This window comes from Neovison vison, chromosome 13 (assembly GCF_020171115.1).
Source record: "Neovison vison isolate M4711 chromosome 13, ASM_NN_V1, whole genome shotgun sequence".
Classification (NCBI taxonomy): domain Eukaryota; kingdom Metazoa; phylum Chordata; class Mammalia; order Carnivora; family Mustelidae; genus Neogale; species Neogale vison.
This window is the reverse complement of record NC_058103.1, coordinates 132,279,254-132,300,757: the sequence shown is the minus strand read 5'-3', so window position 1 is coordinate 132,300,757 and position 21,504 is coordinate 132,279,254. Positions and strand designations below refer to the sequence as shown.

The 21,504-nt window shown below is 55.0% G+C and overlaps 1 protein-coding gene across 3 annotated transcripts in view; it reads right to left on the bottom strand.

Moving 5' to 3' along the window:
* APBA2 (amyloid beta precursor protein binding family A member 2) overlaps positions 1-21,504 on the bottom strand; it is a 197,344-nt gene that overhangs the window by 12,546 nt on the left and 163,294 nt on the right. For 2 of the 3 annotated variants that reach the window (XM_044231804.1, XM_044231805.1), the window contains 6 exons: positions 11,396-11,541; positions 10,760-10,795; positions 7,432-7,518; positions 4,834-5,019; positions 1,440-1,619; positions 416-628 (listed from right to left, as the gene is read on the bottom strand). In XM_044231804.1, the coding sequence (XP_044087739.1) occupies positions 416-628; positions 1,440-1,619; positions 4,834-5,019; positions 7,432-7,518; positions 10,760-10,795; positions 11,396-11,541 (848 nt within the window). The remainder of the gene's footprint in view (positions 1-415; positions 629-1,439; positions 1,620-4,833; positions 5,020-7,431; positions 7,519-10,759; positions 10,796-11,395; positions 11,542-21,504) is intronic. The other variant, XM_044231806.1, reaches the window with a different exon arrangement.

Genomic DNA, 21,504 nt, shown 5'->3' with positions numbered 1-21,504 from the left:
CTGAGCTTCCTGTCCCACGGCTCTTCTCTAGCCAGAGTAACCAGGTATGAGGACCCCCCAGCAGGGACCGGGAGCTCAGCATCTCCCAAAGCTGCAGGCTCACTGGCCAGATGGTCGGAGCCGCCAGCCCAGCTCTTAGACCCCTGCAGGGTGACCAACCCTCCCCATGTGCCCAGGAAATGGGACTCTTGGTGCTAGTCTGCGAAAGTCCCACGCATGCTGGGTCACCCTGCATCTGGGGGTCCTCAGCCCTTGCCTGGAGTCCATGTCCCTCAGAAATGGCATCAGTGAAACCAAATGTCCCATTCTCACCCCCAAGGGCAGCTGGGGTCTCTCCAGACCTGTTTCCTCATGTGTCAAGTGGGAAAGGACAAGGCAGTGAGAATAAAACAAGGCAGGGGCCCCATGTACACACCTTGATGATGCCCTGACAGGTGGCCAGGGGCAGCCCCACCAGGCTGGTGCCGTTGATGGACATGATCTGGTCCCCGATGCTCAGCTTCCCTGAGCGGGCTGCCGGGCCGCCGTTCATCATGTTTGCCAGGATCACCGTGGGCAGGATGGAGCCCCAGCCCGACTCCACCACCACCACGCCCAGGATCTCGCCCTTGTGCTTCTCCAGCTGCAGCTATAAGGACATGAGTGGTGAGAGGTGCCTGTGGTGGGGGCCGGGGACCTGTGCACCTACCACCTCACTCCGGCCTCGCCTGGCTCTGGCTCCCAAGCTTGAACCAGGAGCACAGACGCCCTCCTGCCCATGCCTGGCACGGACCCCTCCAGGCCCCAGCGGGGCTCCAGGGTCCTACCTCTTGCTCTTCTCACCTCCCACCAACCCATGGAGGCGAGAAGAATGATAGACTCCAGGGCTCAAATCTGCCCCCAGCTCTTGCTCTGATCTAGAAAAGTCCTACCTTCATTCCACTCCAAGGATCACTCTCAGAAAGCTGCCTCTCATTCATTCAGCAACAAGTCTGGAATAGTCATTCATTCATTCATTCATTCACTCATTCATTCAACAAGCAGTCTGATTATTCCTTCCCCTGGGCAGTGCCCCGAAGCTCTCCATTTTGAAGATGCTTCTTACATGCTTTTCAGAAACATCTCCTGGGTGCTGAGCTCCAGCAGATGATAATAGCGGCATTAAAAGGCACATTTTCAAGGTCATTAAGACTGACTGTAATCAGCTCCTTTGTTACAACAACACCTCATTTCACACACAAGTGCTCAGCTCCAAAGGCAGGCACAAATGTACATTCCGGGGAGCGCTTCATTCTGCCGTGAGGGTGGGGATTCGCATGAGGGCCCTTCAAGCGAGCTGCTCCGGGGCATTGTGGCGGGGGGGTCGGGGGAGCTCTGGTGTGCAGGGGCCCGGCGTGGGTGGTGGCAGGGGCCATAGCAGTGTGGCATCCTGTGGTCCGCCCAGGGTGTGTGTGTCTCACCTCCTTGCAGTTCTCAGAGTTGGAGAAGTGGATGAGGTCGTCATTGTACATCTCTTGGGTGTTGATGATGTCGCTGTACTCTTTCTGGCTCAGGTCTTCGGGGTTGATGCCGTTGGCCCTCAGGAATTCCTGGTAGGCCACACTGAAGGCCTGGCCAATGGACTGTGCGATCAGCTGGGCCTGTGGGCAGGGAGAAGCCCACTAGCGACTGGCACAGGACCACAGGCACCATGCAGCCAGGAGAGGAGGGGCTGTGACAGGGCTGGGTGCAGGGGCACGTGTAAGCCTGGGGTAGGCCCTTGCCTGGGCTTAAAGCAACCAGAGAGAAACTGCAAGCCCTCCTCTGGTGATGGCTGTCCTCCCACTAACACCCCACGGTCAGCCACCTTAGGGGGAGCCTCTTTGCTGTCTTGAACTCAGTAGGGCCTGATCCTATCTGCTCCCACCTGAGCCATTTAAGTCCTAGACCATCCAGGACAAAGCACAGTTTCAAATAAAGTCCAGAAAAATTATGGATTGTTTGCTAAACATCTTATTTTCATTGTTTTAACTGAAAAATGTACTATATTTTCTTTCTTCCCATCTATTCCAAAAGTAAACTTAAGGTGTATGTTCTTGGAGGAGGGTCACAGAGACTGAGCTGTCTCCCCAACATTTATGTCTCTTTAGCAACAGAACCCAATGTTAACTGGGGAGGCAGGGTGTATGTCCAGCTGTTTTTGGGGGCGGGGGGCAGTGTGGCTGTTTCAGGCTGACGCTGATGAGAAGCACAAGACCTGGAGACACCAGTACAGACCCTACAGAGCAAAGCAAGTCGTTCCATTACAAGGAACCACTTGTGTGGACGTCATTGCATCTCTGACACTACAGAGTGCTGGACATTGCAAAGTCATGGCCAGGCTCTCCCTCTGGTTTTGACCTAAATGCTTAAATCTCTTTCTCCCTCTATACACTGCATGCTTTAAGTGCTACAAATGAGTATGTCTCTGTACCAAAGTGGGCTGGGCCGGACAATAAAAGCAGAGCTGGAGCGTGGAAAGCTTTCCTGAAATAGGTAAGGAGTCTAGATTGAACTGCCCCCCCACACTGGGCCCAGAATAGTTTACAGGAAGGACAGGCAATGTTCACTTGGAATTCACAGGAATAAGCCCTGCTTGCTCCCAAGACCAGCATTTTGGCTGCACTGCTTAGGGCAGACTGGCCAGAGCTGCCTTCCCTGGAGGCCACCAGGGGACACCCCCGCCTGGGCACATGTGGACTGAAGGGTGGACAGCCCAGAGATGGTGCTTTGGAGAGCAGCAGAGGAACAGCCAGGGCTCTAGCAGAAGCTGGGAGTCAGACCTCGGGAAGAGGCCAGAAGAAGGTGGGGGTGGTGAATGAGAGCCCAGGACCTGCCCTGCCCCACTGGGGTCCCAAGGCTTGCTGCCAGCTGCCCCCAGGCCTCCGTGTCTGTCCTCACTTGACTGTAGTCCTCTGACAGGGAGGGGTTCTGAGAGCATCGCTCCCTTCACCCCTGTATGGATCACCTGGTGATGCTATCTGATGCCCTGGGGCTCTTCCTGGGGCTCTGCCTGGGTGCCCCACCCCAACCCATAGAAGCTCCTGGGGACAGTGAGGCCCTTCATGCCAGGGTGCAATCCAGGAACTCTAGGCACTTCCCCACCAACAGCTGGGGGCAGTCTCCCATTTCCCCATCTGCCCCATGTCCTAGTGTCCCTCCCAGCTGGCCTGGGGGCCACACTGGGAACCCTGCATACAAGGGGCTCCCCTGTCCCCCCAGCTCATAGCCAGGGCCTGTGGGTGTTCAATGCTGTGAAGCCAGGAGCCCCGCTCAGGCAGGGGGGAGTAGAAGGGGCTCAGAAAAGGGTTGGCTTTGGCAGCTTGGCACTCAGAGGCGGCCTCCTGCAGGAGGTGAGGTGGGGGGAATGGGAGCTGCCACACCCCAGTGCTCCTTTGCCTTAGCACTTTCACCTATGTGGGTCATATACCCTGGCCTCAGTCCTAGAGTGCCTGAGCTCCATCTCATAGAGGGAAACTGAGTCTCAGAATGAGCCCCTGGTATCCTTACTGCCACTTTTCATTTTCTCCAGGTGTTCGCTCTGCTGCCAGCAGACCCTCAGACCCCTTACTCATCCCCAGCAGCCCCCCCAGACGGAGCCACCATCCAGGTTCTATGCTCTGGGCAACTGCTGAGTATTCCCACACACACCCTACCAGGAGGGTCCTGCCCTCAATCCTTCAAGGGCCACTCAGAGTCCCACTCACACTCACCTCCAGACAACAGCACCTCCGACCCTAGCCCTCAGCCCGCGGCCATCCACAGGGGCTGGCAGCTCGGAGCCCCATGGCGTTCCCTGCTCCTGTGACTTCTCTGTCGGCAGGCTGCTCACCATTTGCCACTGGCCTTGCCCTGCCGGTCACTCACAGGCCTTCCCGAGGACACATCTCTCCCCACCAGGTCTCTAAGACATCCTCTAGCCCCGAGTCCCATGGAAGTGCCCATCCAGGTGCCCAAGGAGATCTGGATCATGGGGAGAAGAATCTGTGTGTGCACCAGCGGGTCTGTGTTTAAATTTCTTCTCCCATCAATATACCATTGCTTCAAAGCACTTCTAGATGACTTCAACTGCTTAGCAAAAGGAGAACTCTACCTCAGTCTTGCCTTCACATATAAAAATCTGGGGGCCATTCCCTTCTGCTTCAGGTCCCTGCCCTGCAAGCCCATATGTGAACAAGAATGTCCCTTTCCAAATATCCAGGAGGACTGGCTTTCAAAATTCTCCTTTGGCAACACCCACAAGATCTTCCCGCCAGGGGGCAGCAGAGAGACCTAGCCCAAAGTCTCCTTTGCTCACCACCTGGCCCCCTGCTCCTTTCTCTGGCTTCCTTCCCCCAGCTCCAGGCTCAGAAAGATGCTCTCATCCCACTGAAGGAAAGAGTCAAGGGGTTCATGGTCTCTTAGTGAGTGTGAAGTATTTTGAATTACGACATGAAATGGCCATGAGCAAAAGCAAAGCTGTTCCTTGGGCACAGACATTGCTTCCTTGTATGCAAGCCTGGCGTGTGAAGATGCACATCTTAACCACCACAAAGTCAGGAGTAATTTGTTAGCGCCCCTGGCCTGTTCAACCACGTTCAATTTACAAACAGCCCTGAAGGACGTTATTTCACGAAGTGAAATAAAACTATGCTCACTCTCTTTGCAAACTCTGAATGTTAGGAAAAACAAACAAACAAACAAAAACTAAAAAATTCTGATTCCACTGGAGACATCAATGACAGTGCACCAGATTTCCACCTCAGGCACAGTTTCTAAAGAGCCTGGGATGCTGCTGGGGCCGTGCTAAGGTCGCTCCCGCAGGGAGGGGTCCTGTGTGCCTGCACAGTTACTTACGTCCTCGGACTCGAACACATGGCAGATCATCTTGTACTGCTTCTTCCCCTCCTGCGCCCCAGGGGTGGTCTCAATGCAGTCCTGCGAGGCCGACCGGGGCATGCGGCGCCTGGCCATCAGCACCACGATATTCCCGATGTCCGCGATGTAGGAGATGGTGCGCAAGGCGTGGTCCATCATGGTCTCCTGTCAGGAGCAGGACGGGTCCACGTTAGGGAACGTTAGGGAGAACAAGCCATCACAACACACTCGAGTTCGGGATTTCTTGGCCTCGACGCTGATGCCCTTTGGGGTGGGACCTCCTATACTGTGAAGGGCTGTCCCCCACACTGTAGGACAATTAGTGGCACCCCTGACCTCTCCTGGCTAGATGCCAGTAGCATCGCCCCCTTGCTAAGTTGTGGCCACCAGAAATATTTCCAGTCTTTGCCAAATGCCCCTGTGGGGGACAACATCACGCTGGTTGACAATCACTGCTCTGGGGAACATGGCGTTCGAGGGCAGTGATGCACAGTCAAAGTGACTCTGGCTTTGCCCCACAGCACCCTCCCACTGTTTCTTGCAGGCACAAGGTCAGGGGCTGCTCTTGTCCCTGCTGGGGGAAGGGGGGCAGCTGGCAGAGGCAATCTGTGGCTTTGGAGAGGGGTCCCTTCTCTGCAAGCCATGTGCTTCTCCCTAGCAGCTGAGGAAGGCTCTGAGGCCAAAGTTTTCCACAGATGAGTTCTTCCCGGGGAGCCCAAGCAGGGCAGTCCCCTGTCAGGGGACCCTGAGGCAGCTCCCCTGACTGATCGATGGGTCTCTGGCCATCCAATTCCCTGGGCTCCTGGCAGGTCCATTACCCTTGATGGCTTTTGTCATCTTCCAGGAATCTCCCCTGAGCATCCTGCTTGTGACCCCTATGTAACAAGGCTGCACACAAAAGCTCTGAAAAACTAATCAGTTGGTCTTTTATGCTTTTGTGCTTTTTCCACAAAAGAAGATTTGGCTGCTTCTGCAACCTCGGAAGCCTCTTTTCTTCCTCACAGAATCTACTTTTACAGCAGATATTACCCCGCGTCTGTCTTTCGGGAGCTGATTTGTTTCCTGGCCAAGGCCGTGTGGGGTGGGGTGGGGTGGGGGTTTCACGCCACTAGAGCCACTTTTCAGGAAGGGGGACTGGTCCGCAAAACCGCCGAGGGTGCCTCTTCAGCACCCTGTGGCCACAGATCCCAGGCAGACAGAGGGACAAGTATGAACTCTGGGCTTTTTAGAACACATATACTGTCTAGCTCCGCTCGCGGCAAAGCCCCAGGAAAAATGAGACCCCTGCGACCATGGGCACGGCCAGAGCCCGGATCTTTTGTTTCTGTAATATTGTTCCCCACAGAAAGGAAGTGCGTGTGACTCCTCAAAGAAACCGCCGATTCCAGGTCTGCGGCTGGGGAAACATCAGGGGAGCTCGGAACAGCTCACTGCCTCAGAAAGCAAGGACGTGATCAGCGACTAAAGCGAAGATGTCCAAACCACCCAGGACCCAGTTTAAAGGTCCAACTGGGGATCACCAGAGCCCCAAAAAGAATAACACAAGTTACCAAAAAAAAAAAAAAAAATCCATCGGTCCACAGTGAAGAGAGAGAGAAAGAAACAAAAGGTCTTCTGCCTAGGGTCAGGTGCAATAATAAAAAGTGGAGAGTGTGACATAATTAGGAAATGCACCATTTTTGCACTTCCAGTGTTAGAACCAACGCAAGCAAGATGATCCCTTGTGACAAAACCTGCAGGCAACATGGGTATCAGGGAACAGGGTCCCCACACATCCAGACAGTCACCATACAGATTACTCGCTGAGGACAAAGAAGCAAAGGGGTCATTACCCTGGCATCTGGCCCTCCTCCCACGGGCCTAGGAATGGAGGTGAGCGCAGCCTCCCTTTCCCCAGCAAACTTCAGGCACAGGGCACTGCCAGAGGCCTTCCCGACCCCTCCCTTCCTCTGCCCCACGCCGCTGGCCTCCTGCCCTCTTCCTCTTCGCCGCGTGGGCCTTTCTATCTGGCATGGCTCACTTGTTCCTCACAGATCTGTTTTCTCCACCGACAGCAGTGATGAAGGCCCAGGGAAAATGAGCAGAAGCTGACCAGATGAGTGGTTCACAGGTGGAAAATCTTAAGACAGCCCTCCCCCCCCAACACACACCCCCTTGGTGGAGCACCACCCCCTCGGAGGGCCAAGGGCTCACATGGCCTTTCCACCCTCCTGCTCCATTCCCCAGGCCTGGCATGCCCAGGTTTCCGGAAGGCCCTTCTAGAACCCTGATGGTGAGCACACAGCTTCCGACTCCCCACACCTTCCCCTTCATTTTGCCTCCTTAATCCGGGCTGCAGCACACCTACACCGCAGGACACCACAGGGTTTTCTCGGCCCCCTGCAGCTTGCTCCAGATTTCACAACCACATCCCATTCAAGCCGCGGGGTCCGCAGCGACTGTCCTCGGGGACAGCCCTTCAGCTCACTCCCAGAGGGAAAGTTCGCCCGCAGCCAGACCTTGTTCTCCTCTGGTTCCTGAGGTGGGAAGTTGGGGTTCAATGACATGATTTTAAACAATGGTCTTTAAAGCGCTTACCTGTGTGTCCGCATTTAACACCTTGATCCTCTGGGTGGAGATGAAGAGATCCACTTCGGTCAGGGTCTGGGCATCCCCCTCCGAATTCTAAGATAGGACAGTGGATACTGTTACAGTAAATGAATAAAACAAAAAAACAAACAAAAACCCCTAAAACAAAAAACCTAATTTGAACAAAGGCCTGACAATTTTACTAATGACCCTGAGCGCCCCTAGAGGGAAATGCCTCTCCGGCTGGGAGCAGCCCTGGGAAATCTCAATTGCACACCGCCTTCCAGCACAATCTCTAGCGAACTGAGTTCTGAAGGCAGTTTGCACAGGGCGTGAAGAAGGAGGGAGGAGACAGCTTCCGGAAGCCTGAGCATGGAGGGGGCCGGACGCCTGGGGTCTTGGGTCCCAGCATCCAAAGCGCAGCCCCTCCACTCCCTAAAAAGTAGGCCTGCCTGCCGACGCTTATCAGACTCGGTAAAGGCACAGGGTCTGTGTACTCGGGCTGCACACGTTTCCGGGATTTGGGATTCCAAATATCCCCAGAAATGGGGAAGAAATTTTCAAAGGCGTTGGATTAGATCGTCAGCATCTTCTTCTGATTTAAATAGTCCTAGTTATGTCAACCCCCCAGCAGGCTTAATGCTGATCTTCCAAAAACCCTAAGGGAAGCAAGACCCCAGTAGGACTCAGTGCTGCCCTCCCAGCAACATGCGAAAAATCAGAAGATGCTGTCAGCTCCTGGAGTGTGTTCAGCTTATGGCCATTGCTTATGTGTCCCTGGAATGTTCTAGAAGCTGGGTGAACTATTTATTCAGGGTCTGCTCTAAACCAGGACAGCTTTTCATTGGTTTTTACAACCATGGGAATTTTAATTACTACTGCACAGTGGCAATGAAATACAAATTCTTTCAATTTACCCACTGAGGTAAGAAATACTTTATGGTCACTGGGAGCCCACGGTGACATATCTTCCACTTCAAAAGAGCAGAAACTGTGATTTAATTCCTGGCTATGAAATTTGAAATCCAAAATCCCCCCGCTGACAATTCCTCCAGAAATCAGAGTTGCAGAGAGACCCTATATAATATTGACATATTTGCATTGCAGCTCAGTTTTCAAGGGAAAAGTTCTTTTGGGCTTTCAGCCCACCCTGAGGTGACACTGCTTTCAACTGATTTTAAAAGAAGAAAAAAATACAGTTCAAAATAATGCAGTTGAAAATAGCAGGAACGTGGGGTGCCTGGGTGGCTCAGTGGTTTAAGCCTCTGCCTTCGGCTCAGGTCATGATCTCAGGATCCTGGGATCGAGCCCCGCATCGGGCTCTCTGCTCAGCGGGGAGCCTGCTTTCCCCTCTCTCTCTGCCTGCCTCTCTGCCTCCTTGTGATCTCTGTCTGTCGAATAAATAAATAAAATATTTTAAAAAAAAGAAAATAGCAGGAATGTAGAGGAACTATTTTTCCTCTGATTTGAAAAACCGGGTTATATTCTAACATGTATGTCTAAGCCCGTATGTCCACATGCTTTCAAATGTTACATATTATGGGATTGTTCCTCAAAACTCTCTTGCTTGAAAAAGTAGGTTTGGCCAGAAGGGGGAAAAAAAAGAAGAAAGAAGAAGAAGAAAGAAGAAGGAGGAGGAGGAGGAGGAGAAAAGTTGCAGGTGGACTGGGTTTTAGTGACAATTTCTGGAGGAAGCTCGAGTGCTGTGCCCTTGATGGGAGAAGAGGGACAAACGTGCAGGGGACTGGCTTCGAACTGGGGGTGAGTGGAGAAAGCCAAAACCAGATCGGTAAGAGGGGACAGCAAAGCTCGCCCCGCCATGCTCTCTGCTGGGAGAAAGGGGGTGTGTCAACAGCAGGAATCCAACAGAGGCCACCAGACAACGGGGTGGGCATGTCTGTGGATGGGGAGCCATGACCCCATAGTCACGCCAGGTTAGCTGTGTGGGGGACGCTGCTTGCTCCTGGTCCCAAACTCGTGACGCATCCTCCTCTCAGCGCTTGTGTGGCCAGACGTAAGCAGACCAGAATAGGAGCCGTGGGTTTGGGAAGAACAGCTCTCCAGGGATCTAACCAGCTCGCCTCAGCAGGTCTGGAGGCTGTTCTGGGCTGGACCTGCCAGCTCCCTGGAGCCCCTTTGGGCTCCCTGAATGGCACACTGAGGACCAGAGCCCCGCTCCAGCCTCCTGGTGCTTGGGCAGCCCAGAGTTGCCCTGGACAAACCAAAGGCTGGGAGCCCCTCTCCCTTGGGAGGGAAGCATACCCCACCTCTGCAAAGCCAGGCCCATCTCCACTGCCTGGAGGCGCCTAGCAGAAGTCTCGCTGGGAGGAGGGAGATGGGTAAGTTCCTTCCTCTCCTACAGCTCAAGGAATCCAAGGAGACACCACCGGGCAAAGAGCAAATATCATCATAGGGAGAGAAGTCTCATCACAGGAGGAAGTGAGCATCCAGACCCAGAAAATGCTGTTCAAGTGGCGAACAGAGGATTGAATCTCTTGCCCTTTGCCGCTTAAAGGGCAGCAAATCAGTGTCTTCTAACACCGAACATTTGAGATTTCCTATATCAAGAGGACTTAGTGTTTACTAAGTGACCAGGCTCACAAACACGACTGGAGGTCAACGTGATTTTTTTTTTTTTTTTTAAGTTGGCTCATGCCCAGAAACTCGGTGCCCCCACCCTTTTTTTTTTTTTTTTTTTTTTTTTTTAAAAAAAAGCACACTGCTTGCTGGGCATGGAGACCGATGCGGGACCTCAGCTCACCAGCGTGAGAGCAAGACCTGAGCGGAGACCAAGAGTCAGATGCTTAACCTATGGAGCCTCCCAGACGCCCCGCAGCAACCCTTTCCAGTGGGGAACGCATCTCGTGAGCAAAGTGACCTTCTCATCATCATCCTGATTTAACAAATTAAGCCTAATGAGTTTTTAAATATCAGAACAATTTAATTAATTTTGTACGGGGGACCTAAGTGCTAAATGCATCACATGGTCGTGTCAAATGTCACCTGTAAAAACACCTGCGTGAAACAGCAATGTCGCGGCATTAGCCGTGTTCTAGCATGGGAGAGAATAAACAAGAAATCTGGAAAAAGGGCAATGATTAGATTTTTCCATAAGTGGGTGGTTAAAAATTAAAAACAAACAAACCAAAACAACAACAACAAAAAAACCCCACACACCAGTGTCTGTAGTTTGTTCAAAAGTCTATTATTTATCTACCCAGGGATGAGGAAAAAGCTGCTTGCCACATGATGTGTGTTCCTGCAAACTGGACAGCACCCTCCCAAACTGCACAGGACGAGGCCCAGAAACCCAGGCAAAGCCCTCAGCCCTACACACCGCTTTTTTCTTGATTTTAGCAGCCTTTTGCATCCTCTACGCAGCATGTAAGAGAAAAGAAAAACGGATAAAGGAAGGAAGAAAGAAAGGAAGAGAAGGAAGGGCAGCCAAGTTATTTTGGTCTTGGGGTCAAGCCCCCGGGACTCCGACCCTGTGCTCAGGGGAAGCCCCCCACAGGGGCAGGAGGGGTGGGTAGCCACCGCTTCGGCGAGCACGCACGCTGACCACGAGGAGCCCCCCCACGCGTCCCTCAGGCGCTGGGAATCACCAACAACCGCCTGGATCTGAGGGGCTGAGACGGGACAGAGTGATGCCACTGGCGGGAAGTGCAGAGAAGCACCGGGCTCTTGGGCAGAAAAGCAGGACTGGGGTGTGGAGCAGGAAGGCCCGGGGTACTGTGCTCTCTTCTCCAGACCACCAAGATCTCGTGTCCCTGTGCCTCCATGAAGAAGGTCAGAGGACAGCAAGGACAGACGAGGGGACCAACATGCTTTTTCAGCCCCCAGGGGCTGGCAGCATCCACAGACCCTATCCTGCCCAGAGGGGACATCTCCTGGGACTACCACCCCCTTCCCTCCAGACCCCATTAGTGTTGCTGACTTGGCCAAACCGGCGCCCCGCTGAGCCCACCAGTACCTTGACCCGGCTGACGGCCTCCTGCGCCTGCATCATTCTGATGTTCTTGGAAGGGTTACGTTCTGAGAGCAGCTGGGTGGACCCCAGGTAGTTGGCAGCAAAGATGATTCCATCAATGAGGTCTTCTGGTTCACAGGGTCCTGGAACTGATGAGGGCACAGTCAGCATCCTCCCAGAGGACCAAAGAATAAGGTCACGGGGACAGGGGACGAAAGCAAAGGGCTGACCCAGGGCCCATCCGCAGTCAGCAGAGGAAGGCCAGTCTCCTTCCCTCATCGCCACACAGCCTGTGGTACACGGAAGAAAGCAACTGCAACGCCCAGACCAGAAAAGTCCACATGCATGGCTTGGGAGGACAGCTCCAGGACCTCGGGCAGCTGTCACACAGGGCATCTCAGCCTCCAAGGTGACAACCATATGCTGCAATCCCAGAGACACACTTTCCCAAACTGGACAGCATTTCCAGGCTTACCCCGGAGCCCTCCGGAAACAGGACAGGGAGCAGAAACTGCCCACTGCCCTCCAGTTCTTCTGGGGCCTTCTCCGCATCTGCGCTGTAGGGCTCTGGTCCTGTCACATGCCCGCCTGGGTGGGTCCCCTCATTCCCTACACCTCAGATCCAGGCTGGGTGACATAGCTCTTGCTCCCCCCTGCAGCCTCTAGACCAGCGCTGTCAATGGAACTTTCTGCCGTGACGTAGAATGTTCTATCTTGGTGCTGTTTAATATGGGGACCGCTAGCCATGTGTGGCTTTGGAGTACTTGATCTGGGGCTACTGCAAGAGGAAATGAATTTTTAAATTTCATGCAATCTAAGTAATTTACCCAGAAATTGCCACATGTGGATAGTGACTCCTGTCCTGGACAGGCAGTGATAGGTAAGGTCAGCAAAACTTTTCTGCAGGGAGCTAGATGGAAAATATCTTAGGCTTTGCAATCTGGGTCCAACGAGTTATCTCAGCATCCAGAGGACAAAAGCAGGCCCAGGCCATCTGTCTATGAGCAGGCACGTCTGTCTATGAGCAGGCACGTCTGTCTATGAGCAGGCTCCGGAAAACCTCATACATGGACCCGGGTGGCTGGGAGCATTTGGCCCCAGGTCCACAGCCTGTAAGCCACAGACCATCACTAGGCCTTCCTCTGAGACCCACCACCTTCCTTTCCAAATCTCTGCTTGCCTCTCGGCCAGACCCCTCCTTCTGAGGGACCTTGGCTCTGACTCTCAGGCTCCCCCTCACTCCAGGGTCCACAGGGCTGGCTGGCGGGTCCCCATGGCCAGCAGTCCCCTCCGGACCCCGACCCTCAGCCAGCTGTGGGGAACCGTGTTCTCCCCTCCGACCCCTCTGCTGCTAAAAGCATTGACTTGCCAAAAGCCTGGATGCCACTGTCCACCAGTCCCATAACATCTGCCCAACACCCACGATTCCCCCCACGTCCCACCTGTGGGCCCCAGGGCCGAGGAACAACTCCAGCCCCCTGTTACCTGCGGGCCTGCGCTGGAAAGAGCCAGAGCCGCTCAACAAGGCAGACTGGTTCCATTCCAAATTCACAGCCCAAAATACCCTCAGAACACGTTGGTGACCCCGAAAGGTGCCCCCGAGGAGCGCCCCCTCTCCCGCTGCATAAGCACCATTTCATCCTTTTCTCATAACCAACCTATCCCCGAAGGCTGTTCCTCCCAGTCCAAGTGGGCCTCTCTCCAGTTCTGCCACCGCCACTGCCTCCTTCCATCCTGGACGTGAGGACGGCCTTCAGCTAGACCGTGTGAATAGCAGTGGACCGCCTGTGTCCCTCCAAAATCCTGATGCAGAAGCCCTCACACCGTCCCCACCCCCCAACCCCCCACCCCCCGCCCCACATGATGGGATTAGAAGTATGACCTCTGGGAGGTGATCTGTGAGGTCGAGAAGGGCAGAGCCCTCAGGAATGGCATCTGTGCCCTAATAAAAGGGACACTGGAGAGCACCCTTGACTGTTTTCTGCCACACGTGGACACTGAGAGAAGGCCGTCTGTCACCCAGAAGGGGGCTCGACCACATGGGTACCCTGATCTGGGACTTTTATCCTCCATGGTTTATAAACCCCACAGCCTCTGGTGCTCGGTTAGAGCAGCAAGACTAAGTAAGACCTGAACCTTTTACCCACAGGTGACTCCGCCTGCTGCCACGAGAGGGTCCTCTTAGAACTCCCGTGCTGCAAACTGCATGGGGCCCCTCATTCTCTCAGGAGAATGTCCCGAGAGCCCCCAAACCCAGTGCTCCCATTCAGAGGTCCGTGCATGTGAGGGGACAAGGGCAGTTTCGCTGGCTTCTGTCATCCCGATGTCAGCAGACCCCCGGAGACTGGGGCTCCAGCTCCGGCCCACATGCCCATCCCCGGCTGCTCGGGTGCTGGGGCCTCAGTGAGGGGCTCACTGTGTGCAGGTTGTCACCCCAGGATGGGATGGGATGGGAACGTCCAGCCCAACCCTGGATTCTGGGCAGGTTTTTCAAATTACTTTCTGAAACGTTAGTTCTCTTCAAACCACAGGAGATAATGGCCCACAGGGAGATGTCTGGGTGGGGACCCGTGCATTAGGCTTTCACTGGAACAAGCCTCAGCCTGTGGACTTGCCATTAAAGCTCCGAAATTGGTCCTAGCATGTGTCCATTAGCCTCAACTGGCTGCCTGAAGACCCCTCCCCAGGGGCTCACATGTCAGACTCACAGCCGGGGACCTACTCCCCTCTCTCTCAAGCCAGCACCACGGCTCCTGCACTAAAGGCAATTTTTATAATGTGCTTTAGAACAAGGTCAAGTATTCTGAAGTTTGAAAGGAATCTGTTAGTAATAATGGGCCTGGCAGGTCCACCTTAGGAACGCCCCAGGTCATGGACCACAAAATTGTGGGGGCCCTCGCATCCTGACACCCCTGCCCTGGGGATGCCCTCTCTTGCTCCCCACTGACCTTGACAGCCTCCCTAGCAGTGCCCAGAGGATGCACCCCTTTCTTGGGGGCTCAGATGGCTTGTTCCAGGGATCTCGGATAAGTTTTGGGAGCCTCCCCCAAACCCTCAGGGAACAAGCCCCACCCCTCAGCCCCCCAGCCCTCTCTGAGAGGGCTACAGAGTCCTCACAGAACCTACCTGGTCCTCCCCACCCAGGATGGACACCTCCCTGACTCCCACAGTCTGCTGGCAAAGCCTTTCCCCAAGCGCCTCTCCCAGCCCCTCATCTGCGTCTGGAGGAAAGAAGCATCTTCTGTTCCAGAACCAAGTGAAGGGGTCCTTTCAGGAGCTTTGGATGGGGGAGGGGAGACAGGAGAAAGTAGGGCCTAGGTCTGGAGGGGGAGAGCTGCCCCTGTGGGTGGTCTCCCCACCACATCCTTTTCCCTGGGAAAGCTCTTCCCACACAGCTGGCCTTGCTGGATCCGTTGGAGGCTGCCTGGGGGTGGTGGTCCAAGGGCTCCACAGCCCCGGGGGTCAGTGAAGGCCAAGGAGGGGGGTGGGCACAGGGGCCTTGAGAAGAGGGTATCAGGGGCTGGTGGGGGGTGAACTCTGGGTTGAGGGCTGGTGGTGGGAGGGATTAGGGGTGGAGGTTGGAGGCTGGGGCCAGGTGGGCTGGAGGGCCCAGGGGGTACCCTCGCTTCTGGCAGGTTTATAAGTTCACCCTTCCAGTATTTAAAAGACACCCCAGAAAAGCACACGCACACGCATGCTCAGATCAAAGCGTTCCTTGATCTGAACCGTCGTCACCGCTACCTTCCCCAAAGGTCCGTGCAAGTGGCCACGCGGAATGACGGTGCCTTCCCTTCTAGCCCAGTCTACCCACTGCCTCCCGGGCTGCCCTCTCTGGCCTCCAGCTGGTGCTGGCTCTGGTGGGGCCCCAGTGCGAGGACTCTGAGCGCTCCTCCCAGAGCCTCTCACTTCACTGAGAGTCCATCACGGGTCAGCAAGCCCTCACCCCTCCACACACACACGTGCATGCGTATACAAGCACCCACACCCATGTAGGTACACAGGAGTGTCCACAAAGCTTCTCACCCGGCCCCGAGCCCACAGAGCCACCCCTCCGAAACAGGCCTGTGCACCCACTGGGAGGTCCGAGACCAAGTGCCCACCGTGATGACATCAGGGCCCGCAGATACAACGAGGCGCCCCCGCGGGCAGACACCTTACACTATTGAGGTCAAAAAGCCCTTCTACGACCACAAGCCCAAACACAAGAGAAAGGGGAGTTCCGAACACTGTGGAGACCCCAGAGGAAGGCCATTCCGGCAGCGGGTGGCCCGGCACCCCGTCCCCCCTGCGGCAGGCAGGACTCTCAGAGAACCGAGGACAAGAAGGGCTGGCCAGGAGAGGGGGCCCATTTCGGAGCCTACAACTCCCCAGGCCTCTGACCCCAGGACCGCCCACCCCAGGGCCCATGCAGGATGCAGTGAGGGCAGTGCCGGAGCTTAGAAGAAGGGCTCAGCAAGCCACGTTACCGTCATGAGCATTTTAATACGGCAACAAGCACTTGGGGTATCTGTGCGGGCGGGGTGCGGAATGGGCCGCCCCTCCCAGTTCTGCAGAGAGGGAAGGCACCTGCCCCTCTCCCTCCCGCTGTCAACGATGAGGGACACTCCATGGGGGCTTTGGGACAGCCACAGCAAGGACTGGGGCTAAGGCAAGGACTGGGACTAAGCCCTCTCTTAGAGAGCTGAGTAAGAAAAGCAAACAAACGAGCAAGGTCTTCTCAGACCATGAGAATTAGGAGGCAGGAAGCAAACCCCCGGTGTGAGGGGGACGGGGGTGCAGCCTGCATCTGATGAAGAAAGGGAAGGCTGCTTTCCGAAGCCACGGTGAGCACAGACCTGTGTGATGCAAAGGGAAATCCTTGAAAAGGAGTGTGTTGTTTTCTGGGACCCCTCTCCGGGTCTGAAAAGAGGTGGGGACAGCCCTCTAGGGTCCCACAGAGCCTGCCCATGGATCCAGGGACACGGCGGGAGTCTGAGCTCTTCCAACTGTCCTGCTCGAAAAGGCTTTGTGCCCTTGGAACAGTCATCTCTCTCTCTTTTTGGGGGGATTCAATTTACTCACCAGTGAAATGGGGTGAGGGGGAACTCCTGATTTCTATCTTCTTAGGGTTTTTGCAAAGGTAAGATTAATAGGATAAGCTTCATAAATGCTAAAAGCATGTAAAGGACAAGGCACTAGTTAACAAAGTCTTAGGTTTCATTTCCGTGTAAGTCAAAAGACACATCATAGCACTTAGCGGAGGCAGGGCCTTGAGCACCAATTGATGGGGACAGCAGCAATGCCAGCGGGCAGGGTCCGCGGCCAGTGAGTGCGCTCACATGGTCTTGCGGGCACGTGGTCTGACAGCCCACTGAGGCTCAGACAACAAAGGGACACCATGGTCACACTGATGTTAAGGGACAGAGCAGGGGCCATACTCAAAGGCAGCCATATCCGGCACGGTGGCCTGAACTGTCATTGACGTGGGGAGTCCCCACACTGCAGGTACAAAGTGGTACAAACCTCTCCAAACCCGGTACCCTACGGGGCAGTGGGAGGTGCCAGATTTAAAAACCCTGGAGCTGAAGTTGGGGACGGAGGGACAGAAGAAGATCCGAGGCAGCTCCTCTGTGTCCAGAATCGTGTTCAGAGCCCAAGGGCCTGCAGAGGCCCCAGTCCCATCGGGTGGGTTCTGGGATTTCGCATTACATACATGCCCCAGTGACACTGAAGAGCACCCCTTTGGGCAAACCTGACCTTCAGCACACAAGCCCTCTTCTTCCCCTGTCATCTTAGGAGCAAAGCTGCTGAGAGGCCAGGCCAGCACCTGCTTTCCCTGGCAGGGCTGGCTCTTTACAAAGCACCAGGTCCCAAGGGCAGGATTCCTGGTGACTCCTTCCATCTCAGGCACCTTGGTCCTACCTCTGGAGATGACAACCCCCCTCCAGCTGGCCAGGGCTGGCGACATCATGGTAAAAGAGTAAGAGATGGGAGGGGACAGCTGCAGAATGGGAAGGGGCGTGGAGGGAGGAGCCCCTCCCTGTCTATCCATCAGCAGCCCTGGTATGCACTGCCAGCCCACTGGCCCCTGTCACTCGCTAGGGGAAGGCAGATGCCACCCCCAGAGAGGGAAAGAGGATGGCCAGTCCCACCGTGGAACTTCCCGCCCTGCCCCTCAGGGCTTCTGACCGAAGCGTGTCCATTTTTGCTATGTTATGCCATCTTCCCCTCAGGCCTCATTCTTTCCAGTAAGTGTGGTTCCAAGTCACCCCATACATAGCAGGGCCAAGCCACTTGTCCTCCCTGCAATGACCACTACTGACCAGTAGATGGTGCCATGGTGTTCTGCAGGGAAGTCCCGCGGTGCCAGCAGCCATGAGGTAACTGCTGGCCCACAGCCCCCACTCCCTCAGCCAGCACCCATGGCCTGGGCCTGGACAAGGGTCTTCATGCCCTATCTATGGGGCAGGAGTCGAATGGCTCTCTGTGGAACCCATCCCTGGGGGTGGGAGGTTAGGCCTTGCCTTTTGAATTGACCCCCACCCTCTGGGGCCACTGTCCTTTGCCTTTCCCCTTGCCACTTCCCAGGATGGCCAGGAGCAGCTCGCCAGACCTTTCTGAAATTCGTATCCTGTTCCTGAGTAGACACATTAAAAGCTGCCCCCCATCCCCCCGAATGAGCCCCAGCAGATCCGGGAGCCCAGACTGCTGTGGGGTGCGAAGGGTACCCATCCTGGGCAGTGGGGTCCACTGCCAACATGCATGGATGTCCACTGGGGAGAGGCCGGAGAAAGATCCCGGCCTTTGTTACAACTCCGAAAGATGCTCACCTCCGCTGCCCACCTCCGCCGGAGGTTCCTGTCATCCCTGCCTTGCTCTTTCTTTCAAAAAGGAAACAATACAAAACAAAACGGTGCCTTCAGCTTCTTGCCTGCCTGTCGGACCCACTCGCACCTGCACACTTATGAGGAAGCAGAGAGGAGCGGCCGGAGTGCGGAGGCGGGCGTCTCAGGCTCGCAGACACGGCTCTCAACCCCGATCATGAAATGCAGAACCACAAATCACAGAGCCTCATGACGGTACGAAAGCAGCGGGCCCTCTACGGCTGGGTGTAAATTCTTCTTCTGCTCAAGTCTTGAACTAACCCTAGGCCAAGACCACCAGAGGGCGACAGAACGGCGAAAGAATAAAAAGAGGTTTAAAGGCCATCCTGTGTCCTCAGAGAATGATTGCTGACTTCTGTCTTCTTGTTGTAAGTTTCTTGTTGTGACCGTACAAACGTCAGCGTATGCAGAACGGATCTGCACAGTTGGGACATGAAGAAGAGGCTGTGCCAGGCTCCTTCCTCCTGGAGGAAGCCCCTGTTTGAAATGTCTGTTGGAAAACTAAGCCCTGCAGACCTCTCTGAGCAGGGAAAAAGGGGTGAGAGGTCCAACAGGGTCATGCCTTGGAGCCTCTGCCCCTGACACCTTTGGGGGAAATTATCTTGAAGGTGGGTGGTGGACAGAGGCTTCCCACAACTGGCCCGGATCCAGGTGATCTCATTAATTTCAAGGCCTGTGCCTGCTTCTGCTTGTCTCGTGGGGAGGGGACTGCTGGGTAGAGCCAGAGCACAGCAGAGGACGGGCGTGTGAGTGTGTATCTGAAAGGTCGCTGAGAACAGCCCCCACCCCTGACACACCAGACCTCTGTGTGTAACAAAGGTCTAGTTCCACTCAGTCCTCAACACCCTCATGAAGCAGATCTCGGTGTCTCCCAATTTTACAAATAAGGACAGTGCCCATGAGGTCAAATGACTTTGCACAAGACCACTGCCACTGATTCAGGTACTAGGATTTTTGAGTCCTCCCATGAGGACAGATAATGTGGAGCTCACAGGCCAACATCAGTCCCACAGTCACCGAATATACACATCAGGATGGCATGTGGTGAAGCCATGAAGGAAGGACCTGTGAAGAAGCAACAGGGGAGTATGACCTTGAGAAGCTGGCGGTAGCTGCTTTCTGAGCTGAGGCCTGGAGGATGCAAAGGGATCAAAAAATCACAGAGGGAAAAGAGAAGAGAGCTTTCCAGGCTCAGGCAAGAGCAGGTGCAAAGGCCCTGGGGTGACAGAGTATAGCACCTTTCAAAAGTTACAAAACATGCAAACTGCCCGGGTGCATGGAGCGGGCCAGCACTTGCAACAAGCTGAGGCTGCAGAGAGTGCCAGCTGGAGGCAAGGATCCTGGGGCTACACCAAGGACTGCCATTGCAGAGTACTGGTCAGGGACGGGGCCCAGCCTCTCTGTCTTTACAAAGCAACTCTGGCCGCGGAGAGGCAAACCAGGGAGAGAATCCAGGAGGCTACTGCAGCTGTCCTAGCAAGTGAGTGAGTCATGATGATGGTGGTGGTGGCGGCGGTGGTAATAGTAGTGACGGTGTGGACCAGCATGATGATGGTGTCAGAGACAGCGACACACTGGATCCACTCTGGAGATTCAGTTCCACAGGAGGAGTGCTGGGAAGCAGGTTGTACCATGGGATGGACAAAGCTGCAGCTATGAGGAAGGGATGCTGGGGAGGGGGCTGGCCTTGGGGGTGGGTATTCTGCACATCTAGATGCAGGAAACTGGGAGTCTTCCAAGGCGCTCAGGAGGCAGCTGGACTCAGGGGTCCCGATAAACTGCGTGTTGGTGCAGACACAGAAGAATCATCAGGGGAGGGGGACATGGTGGGGAGAGGTCCTAGGACTCAGCTCCACCGTGCTCCAGCACCCTGTGCCCAGGGGCAGGTTCAGCTGTGCCCATGCTGGCAGGAGGAGAAGGGAGCCCTTGCGTTTCTTGTGCACAGTGGCCAGGAAGCCAGCAGTGATCTCGGAGAGCCAGGCAAAGTGTTGCGGCGTGTGGTCGAGTGCTGGCTATGGGCACGTGCAGGCCAGGACGCACACTCTCGGAAGCCCATAGAGGGGAGAGTGGAAGATATGGGAGAGAAAACACATCAAATTGGGTGAGGTTCACAAGGACAGAGAGGGACTGGTCTCAGCTAGGAGGAGGGGCCGTGACTCTAAGGAGACAGGACAGGGAGGAGGGGCTAGGAGCAGGCCAAGTGCTGAGGCCACACGCCAGGCAAGCCACTGAAATGAGGGCAAGAGCTGGTCTGGGAAGGGAAGCTGTGTCAACAGTGGCTGCGGCAGGAGCGGATGAACCTCAGAGTCATGAAACTGGACCTCAGGTCAGACCTTCTACCGACAGACCTGGGGCGTGGTCTCTGGGCTCTGGCAGGGCTCCACCTGCCCTGAATACCAGTCCCCCACGACACACACCAGCCTGTCCCAGAGCCAGATAGCCACCACCGCTGTGGGCTGAGCTGGGCCTCCCAGACACCCCTGTTAAAGGCGACCCCATAAGGGGGCTACTATAAAAAAGAAAATGCCGTCTGAGAAACCAGAGCCTTGGAACATTCACTGGGGCGAGGGCCTGCCTGGGGTTGCAGGACAGGCTGGGTCATCACCGAAGGAAAGGATGTGAAAGTTCCATAGCATGGATCGTTAGACCCCCAGCAAGCGAGATAAAGTCACCAGCTGCCAGAGGAAGAGAAAGAGTCAAGGAAGGTCAAGGCCAAGCTATTCCGTGGACAGATCTACCCAAGTCAGGTCCTAAACACACACTTGGACCTTGGACCTGAGAATGACATCCCAGAAAAAGCAGAACGAATACAAAAACTGGCCAAAAACAGGGAAAGGCACAGGCATAAAGATACTCACTGTGGCACTATTTCTAAGAACAAAATCCTGGAAACCACCCAAATGTTCCTGCCTAGGGGACATTCATCCACGCAGCAGGTGTCCAAAGAGCACAGGGCACCTCCATGTACTGTTCTGCAGTGGGCAGAACTCGGCATAATCACCAGGGCTTAGAGTTAAGTGTAAAAAAGAAGACGGGAAGTGGGCACCTGGGTGGCTCAGTGGGTTAAGCACCTGCTTCAGCTTGGGTCATGATCCCAGAGTCCTGGGGTTGAGCCCCACATAGTATCGGGCTCCCTGCTTGGGGGGAAGCCTGCTTCTCCCTCTGCCTCTGCTACCCGCCCCTACCCACTTGCACACACTCTCTCTGTGTTAAATAAATAAATAAAATGTCTTTTTGAAAAAAGGGGGG